Source organism: Gopherus flavomarginatus, chromosome 6, assembly GCF_025201925.1.
Source record: "Gopherus flavomarginatus isolate rGopFla2 chromosome 6, rGopFla2.mat.asm, whole genome shotgun sequence".
Taxonomy (NCBI): Eukaryota; Metazoa; Chordata; order Testudines; family Testudinidae; genus Gopherus; species Gopherus flavomarginatus.
Window position 1 is genome coordinate 85,648,307 of NC_066622.1, and position 16,598 is coordinate 85,664,904.

The 16,598-nt window shown below is 40.9% G+C and overlaps 1 protein-coding gene across 1 annotated transcript in view; it reads left to right on the forward strand.

The window, feature by feature from the left end:
- Positions 1–12,017, forward strand: part of TIMM23B (translocase of inner mitochondrial membrane 23 homolog B) — a 31,668-nt gene extending 19,651 nt beyond the window's left edge. Inside the window, exon 7 of the mRNA XM_050958617.1 lies at positions 11,418–12,017. Within this exon, the coding sequence (XP_050814574.1) occupies positions 11,418–11,533 (116 nt within the window). The 3' untranslated portion in view covers positions 11,534–12,017. The remainder of the gene's footprint in view (positions 1–11,417) is intronic.
- Positions 12,018–16,598: the final 4,581 nt, after the last annotated feature.

A 16,598-nucleotide genomic window follows, 5' to 3' on the forward strand; every position in this document is an offset into this window, starting at 1 on the left:
ATTCCATCTTCATAAAAAAAGAGACTCCTTAAATCAGTTGTTTCATGCTCCAGCATAAGTATCAGTGGTAACCCCCCCCCCGATATGTCCATCCAGCTTAACAGTGAACCACTGATGATTACTCTGAGAACGGTTTTCCAACCTGTTATGCACCCACCTTATAGTATATCCATCTATACTATATTTCCGTTTTTTGTTTGAGAAGATCACCCAAGACAGTGTCAAAGGACTTACTAAAAAAAAAAATCATCAAGATATACCACATCTACCATTTGCATCTACCCCCAACCCCGTGCATCCACAAGGCTTGTTACATCTGTGTTGACATTACCATTGCAGTACAACCCTAAGTACATACTGTTTATCATAGTAACCAAACCATTTCAAAGAAAAATGAAATTTTACAAAAATGAAAACCTAAGAATTTTAAGTAGCCTTTTTCCTTAAGGTAAAAGATAATTTGGTATTGTAATTAGGAGTGTATTTTAGTAAACAATTAGTATATTGTAGGAGATAAATTTTGGTAATATAGTTACATCACCCTTTGTAGAGACCTTTATACTGTTTCTTGTGTAACTTGTTTCCTAAGCCATTAGGACTTTGAGTCAAACACCACTGTGAATTGCACAGTGGCAGTGAGCATTGGAAGATGATGGGATGCATCCTGCAGGAAACACCACTAAGCAAGCAGGCTGGCATACTTTACCCTAGCAGAAGTTTCCCATTGGTTTTCAAGTGTAAAACCATAGTGAGTGAGACCAATGGTTGGTTCATCTAGTCCAGTATCCTGTCTTCTGACAGTGACCAATGCCAGATGCTTCAAAGGGAATGAACAGCACAATTATCAAGTGATCCATCTTGTCATCCAGTCCCAGCATTTGGCAGTCAGACATTTAGGGATGTACAGCCCCATGCTCTGGGTCTCTGGCTATCCTGACTAATAGCCATTGATGGACCTATCCTCCATGAATTTATCTAATTCTTTTTTGAATGCAGTTACATTTTTGTCCTTCACAACATCCCTGGGCAACAACTTTCACAGGTTGACTGTGTGAAGTAGTACTTCCTTTGGTTTGTTTTAAACCTGCTCTACCTATCCATTTCATCAGGTGATCCCTGATTCATATGTTGTGCGAAAGGGTAAACAACACTTCCTTATTCATTTTCTCTACATGATTCATGATTTTAATAAACCTTTATCCATAGCCCCTCTCATCTCATGGAGAGTGCATTGCTTTAATTCAATCTTGGGGTGGCACAGGCATAGATAACTTGTAAGGGCAGCTAGCCTTTCCCTTGCCAAGACAGGATTGTTCCTGCAGTATATCTTCAGTGTACTGATTTTCTTTAAAAAAATATATATATACACACGCGCGCACACGCACACAGAGTATACACTCATTCAATAGCCCATTTATAAGCTGACCACCCAAAATGGAAAAATACCCAAAACTGTATGACCCTTTCATAAGACGAGCCTGTATTTCAGGGGTTGGCAAACTTTGGCTCCTGGCCTGTTAGGGTGAGCTGCTAGTGGACCTGGACATTTTGTTTACCTGGAATGTCTACAGGTGCAGAGCCTCTCAGCTCCGCCTGCAGTTTGCCGTTCCCAGCCAATGGGAGCTGCAGGAAGTGGTGCGCCACAGGGAGCTGGGGGGGCTCCATGCCTGCAGATGCTCCGGGTGAACAAAACAACTGTGTATCAGATATTCAATTCAATGATTCCATAGATTTTAAAATAATCAAATTTTGGTATAGACCTGCTTATAAGCCGACCCTCATTCTTTGATGCATCTTTTTTACCAAAAATATTTGGCTTCTGAACGAGTATATACAGTATATATTACTAAAAGACAAATAGGAAGAAAAAGGTTGTGTTCCTTTAACTTCTAATGTCCAAAGTTACTGAGCTAATGGCAGTATAGATAATGGTTTGCCTCTGTTCACAGCACTGTATGTACCAATATATCACTTCAGGTAATTTTTCTATACTTTATTACATATGAAATGCCACTTGCAGAAACCCCTAAGAGCAATTGGCATATTAAACTCCACTGGAGCTAGTTAAGTACAGTATTAACTGCTACACTATAGGTGTAATTGAAGCTTTCCAAGGTTTATGATAAGTTTTGATTCCTTAAGTGAGAACATCCCAGGCGATATTCACGCTTGTTGAAGGGAATGAATTCCATCTTCACTTTCTAGGCTCTACACAGCTCTGACTCTTTTCCCTTCTCTCTGCTCCCCTCAGCAGTGCATGGATATAGCACTGTGACTCAGTATCAGTGGTAGCCTTGCGGGATTGAACATTTCTGTGTCTGCATTATGAAGCTTGCTTATTGACTGGGGTTTTAAAACTGCATTGACTTAGCTTTTGATGAGGGGAAAACTGGTCAGAAATAGCTCACAGGAAGGCCATTGCTGGCATCTAGTGCATTATGCTGCTACTTAGAAAACTGATTCCCCAAACTAACCCTTGATCTCACATTTTGCCCTTATGAATGTTTTAAATGCACCATAAAAAATGTACAAAGATGTCACAAGATTAGAATAGGGAACTATGTTGCAACAAAATCCTTTGCAGAATTTAGCTATTCCACAGGGTCTAGATTAGCAAATGTTTAGAAATGCCTAAGCAACAAAGTGAATTGAACTTTGGCCAAAGAGTGCATGGTTCCACTCTGGAAAAAAATTATCTATGCTTTTCTGTTTATGCTGTTGCATGAAGCTTAAGTGCTGTGATTAGAGACTTTTTACAACTGGAGCTAGTTAAGTGCAGTATTAACTGCTACACTACTCTTGCAGCTTGTTGGGACACATTTTGAGATCACACTTTACACTGAATGTTCCAAGTAGACGGTTAGTGATAGACAAAGGAAATCCTCTCCTGTTCCTTTTACTGGTATTATAAGGAGCAGGAGAATTGTTGGAAAAATGCTCTAGCTCATCAGGGTGCATATGCTGCTCAGTCACAGACTGATTTTCCCCCCCTACACACACACACACACACACACACACACACACACACACACACACACACACACACACACACACACACACACACACACACACACACACACCTTGCCTGCCAAAAGTGGTCTTGTAAACTGATTTATAATTTCAGAAAAAGGCAGGTCAACACTTTTTTCTTCCTGTTTTCCCTCCCCGGGTTGCGCAGTGTCATCATAGTTTGCAGAGAAATGGTTCAAATGAATTCAGATTCAAAGTCTCACTTCCGTATAAACATTCCAAAGCAGAAAAGCCCGTAAATGCAATAAGGTGGTGGGTCTCTTTCTGCCCCACCGTTTAAAAAAAAATTTACCTATTGGGTGTTGCCACTTATAAACAGGCAGAAATAAGAACTGATCTGTTGTGGTCAGAATTACTGCAGTGGATGTTATGATGCATATTGTGACGGGTTAGATCACAGAACCCCTCTTGGGAGCTGCTAGCTGATGTTCCAAGACTACTTCTGCCCCTGCTTTTCTGTCCCATCAGCTTAGGACTTCAGTGCCCTGCCTGGTTTGAGCTAGACTCGCTAGCCTGCTGCAAACTCAGATCCAGGTCTACAAAAAGAACAGTACTTGTGGCACCTTAGAGACTAACAAAGGTATCTGAATATAAGCTGTTGTGGGCTACAACCCACTTCATCAGATGCATAGAATGGAACATATAGTAAGAACATATAGTGTGTGTATATATATATATATATATATATATACACACACACACACACACACAGAGAACATGAAAAAGGTGGGAGTTGTCCTGCCAACTCGAAGAGGCTAATTAATTGAGAGAAAACTTTTGTAGTGATAATCAAGATAGCCCATTACAGACAGTTTGACAAGAGGTCTGAAAATACTTAACATGGAGAAATAGATTCAATGTGTGTGATGGTTCAGCCATTCCCAGTTTCTATTCAAGCCTAACTTCACTGTGTCTAATTTGCATATTAATTCAAGTTCAGCAGTTGCTTGTTGGTCTGTTTTTGAAGCTTTCTGTTGCAAAATTGCCACCTTTAGGTCTGTTACTGAGTGGCCAGAGAGATGGAAGTGTTCTCCTACTGGTTTTTGAATGTATGATTCCTGATGTCAGATTTGTGTCCATTTATTCTTTTGCATAGAGACTGTCCAGTTTGGCTAATGTACATGGCAGAGGGGCATTGCAGGCACATATCACATTGGTAGATATGCAGGTGAACGAGCCCCTGATGGTGTGGATGATGCGATTAGGTCCTATGATGACGTCACTTAACTAGATATGTGGACAGAGTTGGCATCAGGCTTTGTTGCAAGGATAGGTTCCTGGGTTAGTATTTTTGTTCCGTGGTTGCACATCCCCTAATAGCTGCAGGTTTACCTGAAAATAGCTAACAGAAGTGTTCTTGTCTTTAACACTCAGATGCCCAATGGGATCTAAACCCAAATAAATCCATTTTACCCTGTATAAAGCTTATACAGGTTAAACTCATAAATTGTTCACCCTCTATAACACTGATAGAGATGCACAGCTGTTTGCCTCCCCAGGTATTAATACATACTTTGAGTTAATTAATAAGGAAAAAGTGATTTTATTAAATAGAGAAAGTAGGATTTAAGTGGTTTCAAGTAGTAACAGACAAAAAGTGAATTACTAAGCAAAATAAAATAAACACGCAAGTCTATGTCTAATACAGTAAAACAGAGTACAGATAATTTCTCACCCTCAAAGATGTTTCAATACTTTTCTTTCACAGACTGGATGCCTTCCTAGTCTGGGCACAGTCCTTTCCCCTGGTACAGCCCTTGTTCCAGCTCAGGTGGTAACTAGGGAATTTCTCATGATGGCTGCCCCCTCTGTTCTGTATCTTTTGCATAAGGTGGGAATCCTTTGTCCCTCTAGGTTCCTACCCCTTCTCACTGGAAAAGCAGCAGGTTTAAAGATGGATTCCAGTTCGGGTGACATGATCACATGTCACTGTAAGACCCCAAGCCTTCATTCCTCCCAGCCTGACTCACAGGAAGGCTTGCCTGCAAACAGAGCCATCCACAGTCAATTGTCCTGGTTGATTGGAGCCATCAAGATTCCAAACCACCATTAAATTGCCCACACTCTGCATAATTACAGTAGGCCCTCAGAGTTATATTTCATATTTCTAGTTTGACACGAGTGATAACATTTATAGAAATAGGATGAACACACTCAGTAGATTATAAGCTTTGTAATGATGCCTTACAAGAGACCTTTTGCATGAAGCTTATTTCAGTTACATTATATTCACTTATTAGCATATCTTTATAAAATCATATAGACTAACATCACACATACATGTTCAGACTCAAGCTTATATTGAGCCTATGTCTGTGTGGTCTTATTCATTCAGCAGCCTCTCTTTTGATTCAAAAACAAGGGTCACTGAAAACTTCAGTCAAGCTTAAAACAAGTTTGGCAGTTTTAAATTTGCCTGTTTAGCTATAAAAGCAAAGCTGTTTGCACAGTGAATTGAGTCAGCAGAAAACTTAACCTTTAACATAAAACATGAGCCGAGTTTGTAAATAACTCTTTGCCCCTCCTTATGGCTTAGTGTATTTAGCTTTTTCTTTTGGGGAGGCAGCAAGGAGACCACTAACATTTGGAAAAGGGACTGTTTCCATGTATGCATACAGCACCTACTACAATGGGGCTGTGATCCTGAGTAGAGTCTGTGGATCCTAAATCTATTGTAATAAATATATATTAATTTTGTTGCAATCAGGAGATCCATCTGAAAGGAGGTTACATACATATTAATAGCTAAAATGAACCAGTCATCATTTTAGAAATATAGGACACAACCCTGAAAGTCAACAAATCTTAAATTCATTAAACAGGACTAATCACTTTATTGCTACCAATGCAAAGTTAGACCAGGCTAGATCTAGAGTAATTTGCTGTAGTTGTAATGGGCAGAAGTTCAGGAGAACTGGTCTAGCTGTAAAAGAAGCCACACAGACAAATCATGAGACAGTGAGCCCTACAAACTGGGGCCTGATTTGTTACAGTTTCCTTGATCCAAGTCTTAAATTTAAAAAAAAAACTTCACACACACACACACACACACACACTGTATCTGCTACGAAGTAGAGGTTCTCTTGTTTAATCCATTGTGTTTCTTCAGGGAGAAACCCTTGAGGTATTTTGCAACCTGCTGCAGATACAGGCTCTGTGATATCTTGCTCGTCTTCAGAACCTACATAAAATTCATTGTAGCAGATTTTGCTTCCTAGCTGTAAATTGAAATCCATTCATATACTTTAGAAATATTAATGAACAACCAGTGTGGTCTGCCTTCTTTATAGTGTCAGCATCTTAGATGCCACCTTGACATGAGTTCTAAATGAATAAACTCAACTGAATTAGGTTGTGGACAGATTCACTTTTAATCATGCTCTGATCCAACAGATGTTCCACATCTGGTACAAGAAGGGAAAGGTATTTTTCACAAGGGAGGAGGATCAAATACAACCCATTCAGGGGTTAAACAATTGCCTCTGACTTATGCCTGATCTTAGTTCTCTCAAGTAAAATAGAGCACCTTCTCAGTTTCACTGCTGCTTGCAGGGTTCTGCATATCACCAGTGGAAACACAGGAGCTAACAGACTCATGAAGCGAACACTGCATTGGTTAATATATAGAAGATGATGCTAACAACCATGTAGGGGCTGTAAAGTGGTTTTGGGATTTTTTAAATGAAAATTTAGTTTCTTTAGAAAATGAAGTCTGTCTCCCTTCCACCACAGCCACCAAACAAGGAAAGTTTCCAAGTGTTGTAGGTGTGCTGTTGTACTGTAGATGCTTCCTAGACTGACATAAGGGGTTTTCCCGTTGATGTAGTAATCCAGCTACAGTGAGGAGGGAGGTCAACCTAGCTGCATGGGGTGTGAAATTGTTCATAGCCCTGAAAGATCTAAGTAGATCAACCTAAGGCTGTATCTACACTAGCACTTTTGTCAGAAAAACTTGTTGGTCGAGGGAATGGGGGAAACCTTCCCTGACCAATGTAAGTTTCACCGACAAAAGCACTGGTGCTGACAGCATTATGCCAAGTCCACACAGAGCAGGTACATGGGAGATCTTATAGCAGCACAACTGCAGTGCTATGGCTGTGCCGCTGTAAGGTCTGTCGTGTGGACATAGCCTGTGTTTTAAGTGTAGACCATGCCTTAGCATCTGGCTACAGCAGTCTGAAATCAGAGCTGTTTCTCTAGAACAGTTCATTTCTTCAGCTCTGCTTTCCCTCAGTAATTTCTATACCAGTGGGCGTTTGCTACCCTGGAAACTCCCAGGGGCAGTAGTGAACTTTTAGAAAATTTTCCTAGCATAGACCTACATTTAACTACACAAATGTGGGTTTGTTTGTTTTTAAATGAAAAGCAGTGGGCCAGATTCAGAGATGCCAATTAACTACTGCTTCATTTTAAGTCTGTGGGAGTTGAAAGTGCTTATCCCCTCTGAAAATCAGGCCCTTTAAAACTTTGAAGCTATTTGTTCTACAGGCTGCAAAAGGGAAAAAAAAAGATTATTTTTCATTCTAAGTTCTTGGGATGCAGATCCTGGAAGCCATGAAATATTTAGATTTAACTTTCTGCCTTGTTCTACTTGACATTTTGTATGTCTAGATTTTTGGCTTAGTGTTTTTAATGTCTACTTTTTAAGGTAATAGACAGCAGTTATCAATGTTGGCATTTTCTTCTCTTCATCTCCTGACCCCTTGTTTATTTACATTTTCAGGAAATGATGAGGAATTAATGTTGCCTGAAACCCCTATATCTTTTAGTCAGTGAAAACTGTAAGCTAAAAATGTGTCCTGCTGTCAGCTCCACTTTTTGTGAAGAGGCAGTGAATTGGTATGATATTGTTACTTGGCTATCCCTTAAAAATATGGTTTAATATCGGATTCTAGCAAATTAAGCCCCTTTTTTGACTCTTTCACCCTCACCTTGCACATGTCAAAGAGAGATAATGGCATAACTATGTATGTCTGGTGGGGTGTGCCAAAACAACTTGCTATCAAGACTAGCAGAAAGGCTGAATTCCCACTCCTCCCCTACAATCCCTATCACTTAGTTTGCACCCTGGGGATGGGGGTGGGGTGAGGTAAGGTCATAAAGTCAGAACACTTAGCACTTCCTGCCCACTAACTTAGTTTTGTTTAGCGAAACTGCAGTTTGCTGGCTAGAGCAGAGCAGAAAGGTTTGAACGTCTTGCTCAAATACAAGTCTACCCACTTGGCGGAGTGGGAGAATACTCCTTTAGCATTGCACTCCCGTGTATGTGAATGCTTTGGATAGCAGAGGCAAATTACATCAACCAAGTAAGAGTGAAATTGCAAAACTCAATAGTAATAGCTGGGAGCTTAAGTATGCCCAGTTCCTATGTGCTTTTAAGTTAGCAGGAAGGCTCATTGTACAAACTCTGTGCATCACTTTCCATTACATGAAACAAGCTGTTCTACTGAAACATCCTCTTGTACCTTGCTGAAAGATTTAGTCACCAAGCTGCCCACAAATATCCACTCTGCACTGAAGCATGTGGTGGTTGGAGGATTGTAAAAGCTTGTGTGGGGTTTCTTTACTCAGCTGCCTGACCTGCCCACAGGAAAACTTTGGCTCTGCCTCAGATGCTCTAAGCAGTACATTGCCATGAGAACTGAAGAGTCCAAACCTGCACACACACAAAAAAATAGCTAGACATGGCAAGTGACTCATGGCAATAACCAAATAAAATGTGTCTTTAAATAGCTTCCTACTGTCAGAAATCAGCTCAGACCCTCTTGCAACGTCCCTCAATTAGGAGAATGGGATTTTTAGGAGGAGTTGCACTGTGGTTTAGCTTCTGTAGCATTTGTTCTGTGAATAGGTGAAACCTTGCAATGTCCTGTCATCTGCCTTTACACCTAACTGGTTAAAGCTTTCCCTTGTTTATTCTCTCTGGCAAATCCTTTCCCACAAGCCAAAGGTTCATTTGGGTTTTTCCCCTAGGACTGGGGTGTGTGGAAGGATATTGTTGTCCTTTCCCCAAGATGATAATCTTTGCACAAAATGTCCTGTCAGCTCTTTACCTCCCTCCTCTTGTGCTATGTACCCAGGACTAATTTTTCAAAAATAGGAGTTACTCTTAAATCCTGTTTTAGGTAAATAAGGATAACTTTAATGCTGCTGAGCATTCAGCACCTCCCAAAGACTTCATTGGGAGCTGCTGGGAGCGCAGTACTTATTTAGGAGCCTAGCTAGAATTGAGTTCTTGACCCACTTACAAACAAGAGAACTTGTAGCTAGGTGAGCACAGCTAGTCTGACTGCAAAGTTATAGAAGGTAGGACTGGAAGTAAGCTTGGATCACCAGTTATCCCCTCTGCTGTTTCCTTATTTTATGACATTCCTAGGCCAATGCAAATAGATTTAAGACATAGCAGCCCCAGAGGGATTCTGCTTAATCTTAAAGCTCAAATAATGGCTCAATCTAGATGAAGTTAACAATTTGTCCCACTAAAAGTAACCTACAAAACCTCCAGCAGCTTAGGGGGAGACAACTAATGACCTAGGAGGAACTAAGTATCAGAGGGGTAGCCCTGTTAGCCTTTAAGGCGCTACCGGATTCCTCATTGTTTTTGTGGTACATTTATTTGGGCATAAGCTTTCTTGGGTAAAAAACCTACTTCTTCAGACACATGGAGTGAAAACTCTATCCATCTGAAGAAGTGCATTTTTTACCCACAAAAGCTTAGTTTTATTTGTGCATGTTAGTCTTTAAGGTGCCAGTGGACTTCTTGTTGTTCTAGGAGGAACTGATTAATTGGTACAGATTACCATCATACACATTCCTTTTTCTGTTTAAGGCTGAAGAATCTGTGAAATTCCCCTGGTACTTGTGCTAATTCCCATCTAGCAGGCAGTTCATATCTAGCTGTAAAACTGAAAGTGATCTATTTCTAAGGCCTTGGCTACACTGGCGCTTTACAGCGCTGCAACTTTCTAGCTCAAGGATGTGAAAAAACCACACCCCTGAGCGCAGCAAGTTACAGCGCTGCAAAGCGCCAGTGTAAACAGTGCCCCAGCCCTGGGAACGCGGCTCCCACGGCTCCCACGCTGCAAGCTAATCCCCATGGGGAGGTGGACTACATGCAGCGCTGGAAGAGCTCTCTCCCAGCGCTGGCGCTGCAACCACTCTCGCACTTCAAAGTGCTCCTGCCAGAGAGCTCCCGTGGCAGCGCTTTGAAGTTTTGAGTGTAGCCAAGCCCTTTATGTCAGACTTCATCTCTCACTTGGCTTGGTCTTGGTAAACATGGAAGGTTCCAATATTTAGTTTTCCAGACAGGTTACGGTCATGGTCCCTAATACCAATGCATGTACAGTATGTTCCTAGAACTGTCCCAGGAAGCGTTAAGGTACTAGATATTGGAAACTGGAGAAGTCTCCATTTTACTGTTAGAATTCAGCTTTTGCCCATCTGACAGTGATTAACAGCAGGATGTTGAATAGGGCATAAAACTGAAATACTAACTGTCAAATGACTGAAAACTTCATCTGATTATATTATGACCATTGAGTAGCTAAACCCACATTTTACCATTAGTAGTAGAATTTTTTTAGAATAAATTTGGCATAGGAGAGCCATTTAAAATGGTTTTATTATATTTGTGTGTGACTATGGTGGCTAGATAAATTGATTTTTTTCATTGCTTTTTCTTTCATCTCAACTGCCTGATACTAGTGAGAGTGAAGTCAGTCAATTCAATGATCCCCTCACATGCTTGATAACTGAGCCTATTTGCCCAGTTTATTCCAAATTAACAAAATTAGCTAAACTTTAAAAACCTAGATGCAGTCCTGTTTAACTCTCAATTTCTAATTAAAGGACTAGGGCCAGATATAAAGAAGTTCTGTTGCAGAGGTTCACATCTGTTTCTGCTGTTTAATGCTTGTCCCCTCACCTCTTCCTCCTTAGTTACCTTATTTGACAGACAGGATTAGGACTTCAGGTGAGCTAGAATAAACATGAGATTGATTCTAAAGCAGCAAAGGTCTCATCTGCATATCAACATCCAGTCATAAATATATAGAAGATATGACCTATGGAAAGTTTTGTTTGCTTCGAAGTTCTTTACCATCCATTTAAAATAAGGAACGCTAATAACAGTTTTACAGGCAGTTCTACTAACAGAAGTAAACTTATAATTGGTCTTTCTGATTCTGTTATCCAGTCTAGTAAAACTACAAGTACTCTCTTTGGGAGAGGTTTGCTATTATGAATAAGCTTAGACTTCAAAGGGAAAAAAGATGCAGTCATGCAAAGCGTGTTGTATTTGAGATCCTGTTAGATTAAATGATGCCTAGCCAATTGCTCTAACTACTTTCCCTAGGTATTATTTAATGCTATATATTCTTCTTTTCCAGGTGGAGTGCGTGGAATAGCACGAGGAGGCCTTGCAGGCTTGATGCTCACTGGCCTCTATGCTCTTTATAACAACTGGGAGCATATGAAGGGCTCAGTACAACGACAATCCCTCTGAGCAGGATCATGAGGACTGATTATAGGACATTTATGTAGTTCACCAATCAAATTGATTGCAAAATCTGTCTGGTGATGTCCCTTCATATTTTATCTACAATTAGTGTGAAACTGAATGGAAGCTATTGTACTGTGAGGAAGTTCATTGACACCATTTACCAGGACTGGCACATCTCTTCTAGCCAGCAGACTACTGGAGGCAGTGATACCTGGTGGGTCTGCAGATGATTACAATGTGGCCATTAACTTCTCCTCAAAAGGCACAGATTGTCTCCCCAGCATCTCACTTTCTGCTAGCCCTGGACATAAGCTCCAAGATCTGGTCCCCTGACTTAACTCACGTAGACAGTGCTATGCCACCAGGTTCATTTGGTTATTTGTGTACTATGATTGTGCTACTTTCTAGCCAATACAGTTTGAGTCCATAGTGCTAACTGCTGCAGTTCTAACAAATAAAAATGGTTTTGTAAGCCACTGTTAATTCAGCTGGAACAAGGTGGAGTTTGTCATTAGCAGTTAGCACAAAGCAAGGCTTGTGTTAATGGTTAAAAGCACAGTGAAAACTGTTAATAGGCATATCAAACAGTAAATAGAAGCATGGTACTAATGTGCTTTTTCTAAGTTGTTCTTTTTTACCCTGATAAGGCCAAGAAACACCCAGAGTCCAGTGGTTTTTGTTTGATTATAAAATAGTTTTGTTCAGGAACATGTCTGAAAATTGAAGGCCATGGTATTTTTTCAAGAAATGCTGAATGACAATGCCATAACCTCTCCACTGTCCATCACTAAGTACAGTAATTTTGTCAAGTGTCTGCAGTGCAACATGGTGATGCCAACCCCTGGTTTTGTTTGATTGGGGCAATGTGATTAGGTCACAGGAGGACAATGCATAGGGATCAGTGGAATAGAAAAGCCATGGACCAACTGACTCCTGCTGCTAGATAAATGGAATGGTGATAGTTTTAAAGAGGGAGTAATGACTGGGTGTTTTATTTGTTTCCATTATTACAAATAAACTCATTTCTTCATGCAGGTTGTGGCTGGAATGGACAGAGATCTGTGGTGTTGCAGAGTATTTTCTCACTATTAAAACAGATGAGTGTTTCAGAATTAAGATAACGAGGAAGAAACTGGCTTGGTCAGTAGATCGAAACCAAGCAAACAGAACATCACTGTTTAGAAAGCAGTTTCTGTTAAACCATCCATTTCAATCTAGTAAAAACGGCTCTATGGAGTCAAGCAGGATAATGTTTATGCTTTTTGAAGAAATCTGAGCCTTCATTCTCAGCAAAAGACAGTTTCTCTGAGAACAGTCTTCACTACACTCATGCTGAGAAGCATGGGCCTGATTCTCTTCTCAGTTACACTAAAGTAAATCAGTGAGGTAACTTTGGTGTGGAAAGGGGAATCATCCCTCATATGTGCTGAACTTGCAGCTAGAATAGTGGATTCCTTAAGTGTATATATTAACATTTACTAGTTACAAAAATGTTACAGGAACAGCTGCAGCCTACACTTATCAGATGATTACAGTTGAGTATATGCCTCATAAGCCACATTACAGAAGTGCATATTAATCCAAGGCATTTACAAATCCCAATACAAGACTAGGTTTCTATTCCAACACTTCCTTTTCTCCAAAATACACCCTCTGCTTTCTCTTAACCCCATCTTTACCACAGTAGTGCTCTTGCACAGTGCCAAGAAGTTATGACACAGAGAGTTGGCTGTAGCTGCTGCAAGTGGAAAGTGTGGAAGGAGATTCACTGTAAGTAGCAGTCTTCTAGTTCTTCCTCTGGTGATTCTCCTACCTACCTTTACTGATAACTTTGCTGTAGCCATTCCCTAGTTCACATCCATCTGAGCCCTAGTCAATTTCCTCAGGATTAAAACACACACACACACACACACACACGCTATTGCAGTAAACCAGGATGGAAAAGGTACAATGAAGGGTGACTTGGAGATATTGTGTAGTAGCTTACTCCTCACCCTGCCCCCTTTCTTTTGGTAGAGTTTGTGAATTAGTAAGCAACCCTTTGTACTGTTTGAAAACAAAATAAGAGAATCTCAAAAGCTTCCTCCTCACTTATGCAAACCCTGTGAAAGAGGTAGCTTAAAAAAAATACTCCCAGTTCAAACAGTTCTCATCCGAATTCTTACCTCAATGCAATGAAATCAGTAAAAGCAGGAAGCAGCCTCTCCTAGCTTGACTTTACCTTCTTTTTACAAGAGGAGATGAAAGCATGTGGCTTTTCACAAAAGTTTCTTCCCTTGAAAAGGGAGCCTCACTTCACCCCCTAGCAAAGGTCTTTAGGACTAGCTTTTATCTAGATAGCTAACAAGCCTTATAATTGAGACTAATTAACCTAAATTATCAGTCATTAGAGAATAGTACCAAGCAGGTGTTTAATACCAGTGTATAACTTGCGCTAGCTGAGAGCCACAGCACTCTGCTACAGAAGCTACTTAAAACTAGATTTTGTGTTTTTCCTTCTTGGTAAGTACAAAGTAGAGTGAAAAGGAAGAATAGCTGCTGCTGCTTCTCCCTAATTGCTCCTTTGTGATGGTGTATAAAGGAAATCTGAAATTTTGGGAGTGTTTTGCTTGAGAAATATCAGGAATGTAAAGGTCCTTGTTTTGTTTTGCTGGAGATTTTTTCAGGATTGAAATGTAGTCCCAGAGCTCACAGATCTTAACTAAAACAAAAGAGGTTTTGGCCTTAACAAACAGCTGGACTCCTTCAGCAGCGGAGAGGCATGCAAGTTCAATTGGGGGGGGGGGGGTTTGAAAGCAAGTGAAAATAGTTCCCCTCAATTAGATTTCAGCTGCTTGATTTGTGATACTCTATGCTCTAGCCAGCTAATTGGAATCCTCTTCTCCTCCTTCTACCCCCCAAAAAAATTTAAGACAAGGTCTCGTCTCCTTTGCAGGTCACCTATCATTCATTAGATACAAAATCAGTAACTAACCTATATGATGTTCAAATTCACTTATGCCCTAACACCATAATTAAAGGCTAGATTGACACTAAATAATATGGAGATATACCTATCTCATAGAACAGGAAGGGACCTTGAAAGGTCAGTCATCTCCTGCCTTCACAGCAGGACCAAGTACCATCCCTGACAGATTTCTGCCCCACATCCCTAAATGGCCCCCTTAAAGATTGAACTCAACACTGGGTTTAGCAGGCCTATGCTCAAACCACTGATCTATCCCTCTAGTAAATCTAGGCTGCAAAAAGTCTCAGACTATCTAAAAGTGGTGTCCCCACTAAAGCAAAGTAGGCTTGGGAGTTTAAATTAATTTAATTAATCAAACATACTGAAAAGGTGAAGTCTTAGTATAAAATACAGGCCCTGAGACTTGACAAGAGTGGTAGCGAGCAAGTGGTTTTATAACAGCTCAAGCTGAATAATTCAAGGCAATGGCTTTAAAGAAAGGTGGGAGATGGCTGGTAAGTGGAAAGGCAGGTGGGGGAAAACAAAAGATTGGTTAGAGTGAAAGGGGAAAGGCCTAGAATCAGATGGCAGGTTCAGGGGTTTAAAAGCAGATGAGACCTGCTCTGTAGAACGTGGTCATGGCAGTCCTTGTTTATCTTCTCTTTGTCAAAGCTGTTTTGTCCTTTTGAAAGAAGCTAAGCATGCTGTCTACTTTTACTCTCCATCATAACTGGGCATGTGCACAGCTGCCATCCTATGAGCAGCCAGCTCTCCATACTCTAATCAGTTTAAGAACATTTACTGTAAGCAGCCTGGCAAGATCTTGACATTTTAGGGATAAAGAAAAGCTTTTTCAGGTTTGCAGGGTGGTCTTCATACATTATAAGGAACAGCCAAGACAAACTTCTTTTGCTGTTCCCTTTCACATGACTTCTTTCTTCCAGCCAAACTTGTCAAAGTACCTTTCAGCAGATTACATTTAGAATTTCCAGCCCCATACTTCCGGGTGGAGGCAGAGTGCTTTTCTGAACCATAGGGGTATGTACATGAAAGCAGTGAAGGTGCTAACAAACACTCCTAGCCTCTGGGCACTTGTAACTGTCAGCCCAGCTTCTCCCTGCACTAAAGTGTGAGGAGGTGCAGAATGATACCCCTTTTCAAAGGCTAGGTCCTAGCAGAAAATTGGACTGTGCTTCACAGCTTCTCTAGTCAAAAAGAAGGGAGCGCTCACTTCAGTCTATTCTGCAGGGAAGTTTAAAAAATTTGTACAGTGACTTTACAGAAGTTGGGTTTAGTACACCAATATACATGCAATTTCTAGACAGCGTAATAAAATGCAGAAAACTCCCCAATGGCTTCCATTTTTACTCATTCCCCAGGAAGATTTAACCTATAAACACAAGAGGTAGCCCTCAGCTATGTCTTGTAAACTAATGGATTTCTAAGTTCTTGTCTATACTGCTGATGTGCCAATATCAGACAAGCAGGGCTGACTATGCCACTGAAAGTTGCAGCTTATAGCATTTACCCTGTCTACACTAGGGCTTTTCATCACTTCATGTACTCCAAAGACTAGAATTCCATGTAGACAAAGCCTCAGTAACCTCCTTATCCACGGGAGTGTTCTGAGTTCCATGATCCTGAGCTGTTTCTTATATGAAAGATAGCTTGCGTGCTGGTTAGAGTGGGTGGCCAGTAGAAAGCCATCTTTATAAACAACTGATAAAGCTGCAGGGAGGTGAGCACCCTCTGAAATGCATTTGAGCAGGATGAGCAGGCATCAAAGAAGCTTCTACCTAAAGCTGGCGTTAAGCTTTGCTCTGCCCAAGTGCCAGAATTTGGGATGTGATGAGAAATAGCCAGGCCATGAATTGCTTTCTCTGGTTTCACTGTCAGACAGGGGAAGAGGTCTGGTAGTGAGGTATTGCCCTCTCTTCCATGCCAAGCATGCTGCTCAAGAGGCACCCAGGACCAGCCAACAAGTTATAATGCCTGCATGAAATAAAAGATCTTGAAGTGGCCAGGTGCTCTGCTTATGGCCATCCTTCACTCCATCCTCCCCTCTGCAAGGGCCCTAGAACAGATCCCCCCCTTACAGCACCAGAAAGGACCTTACAGTAG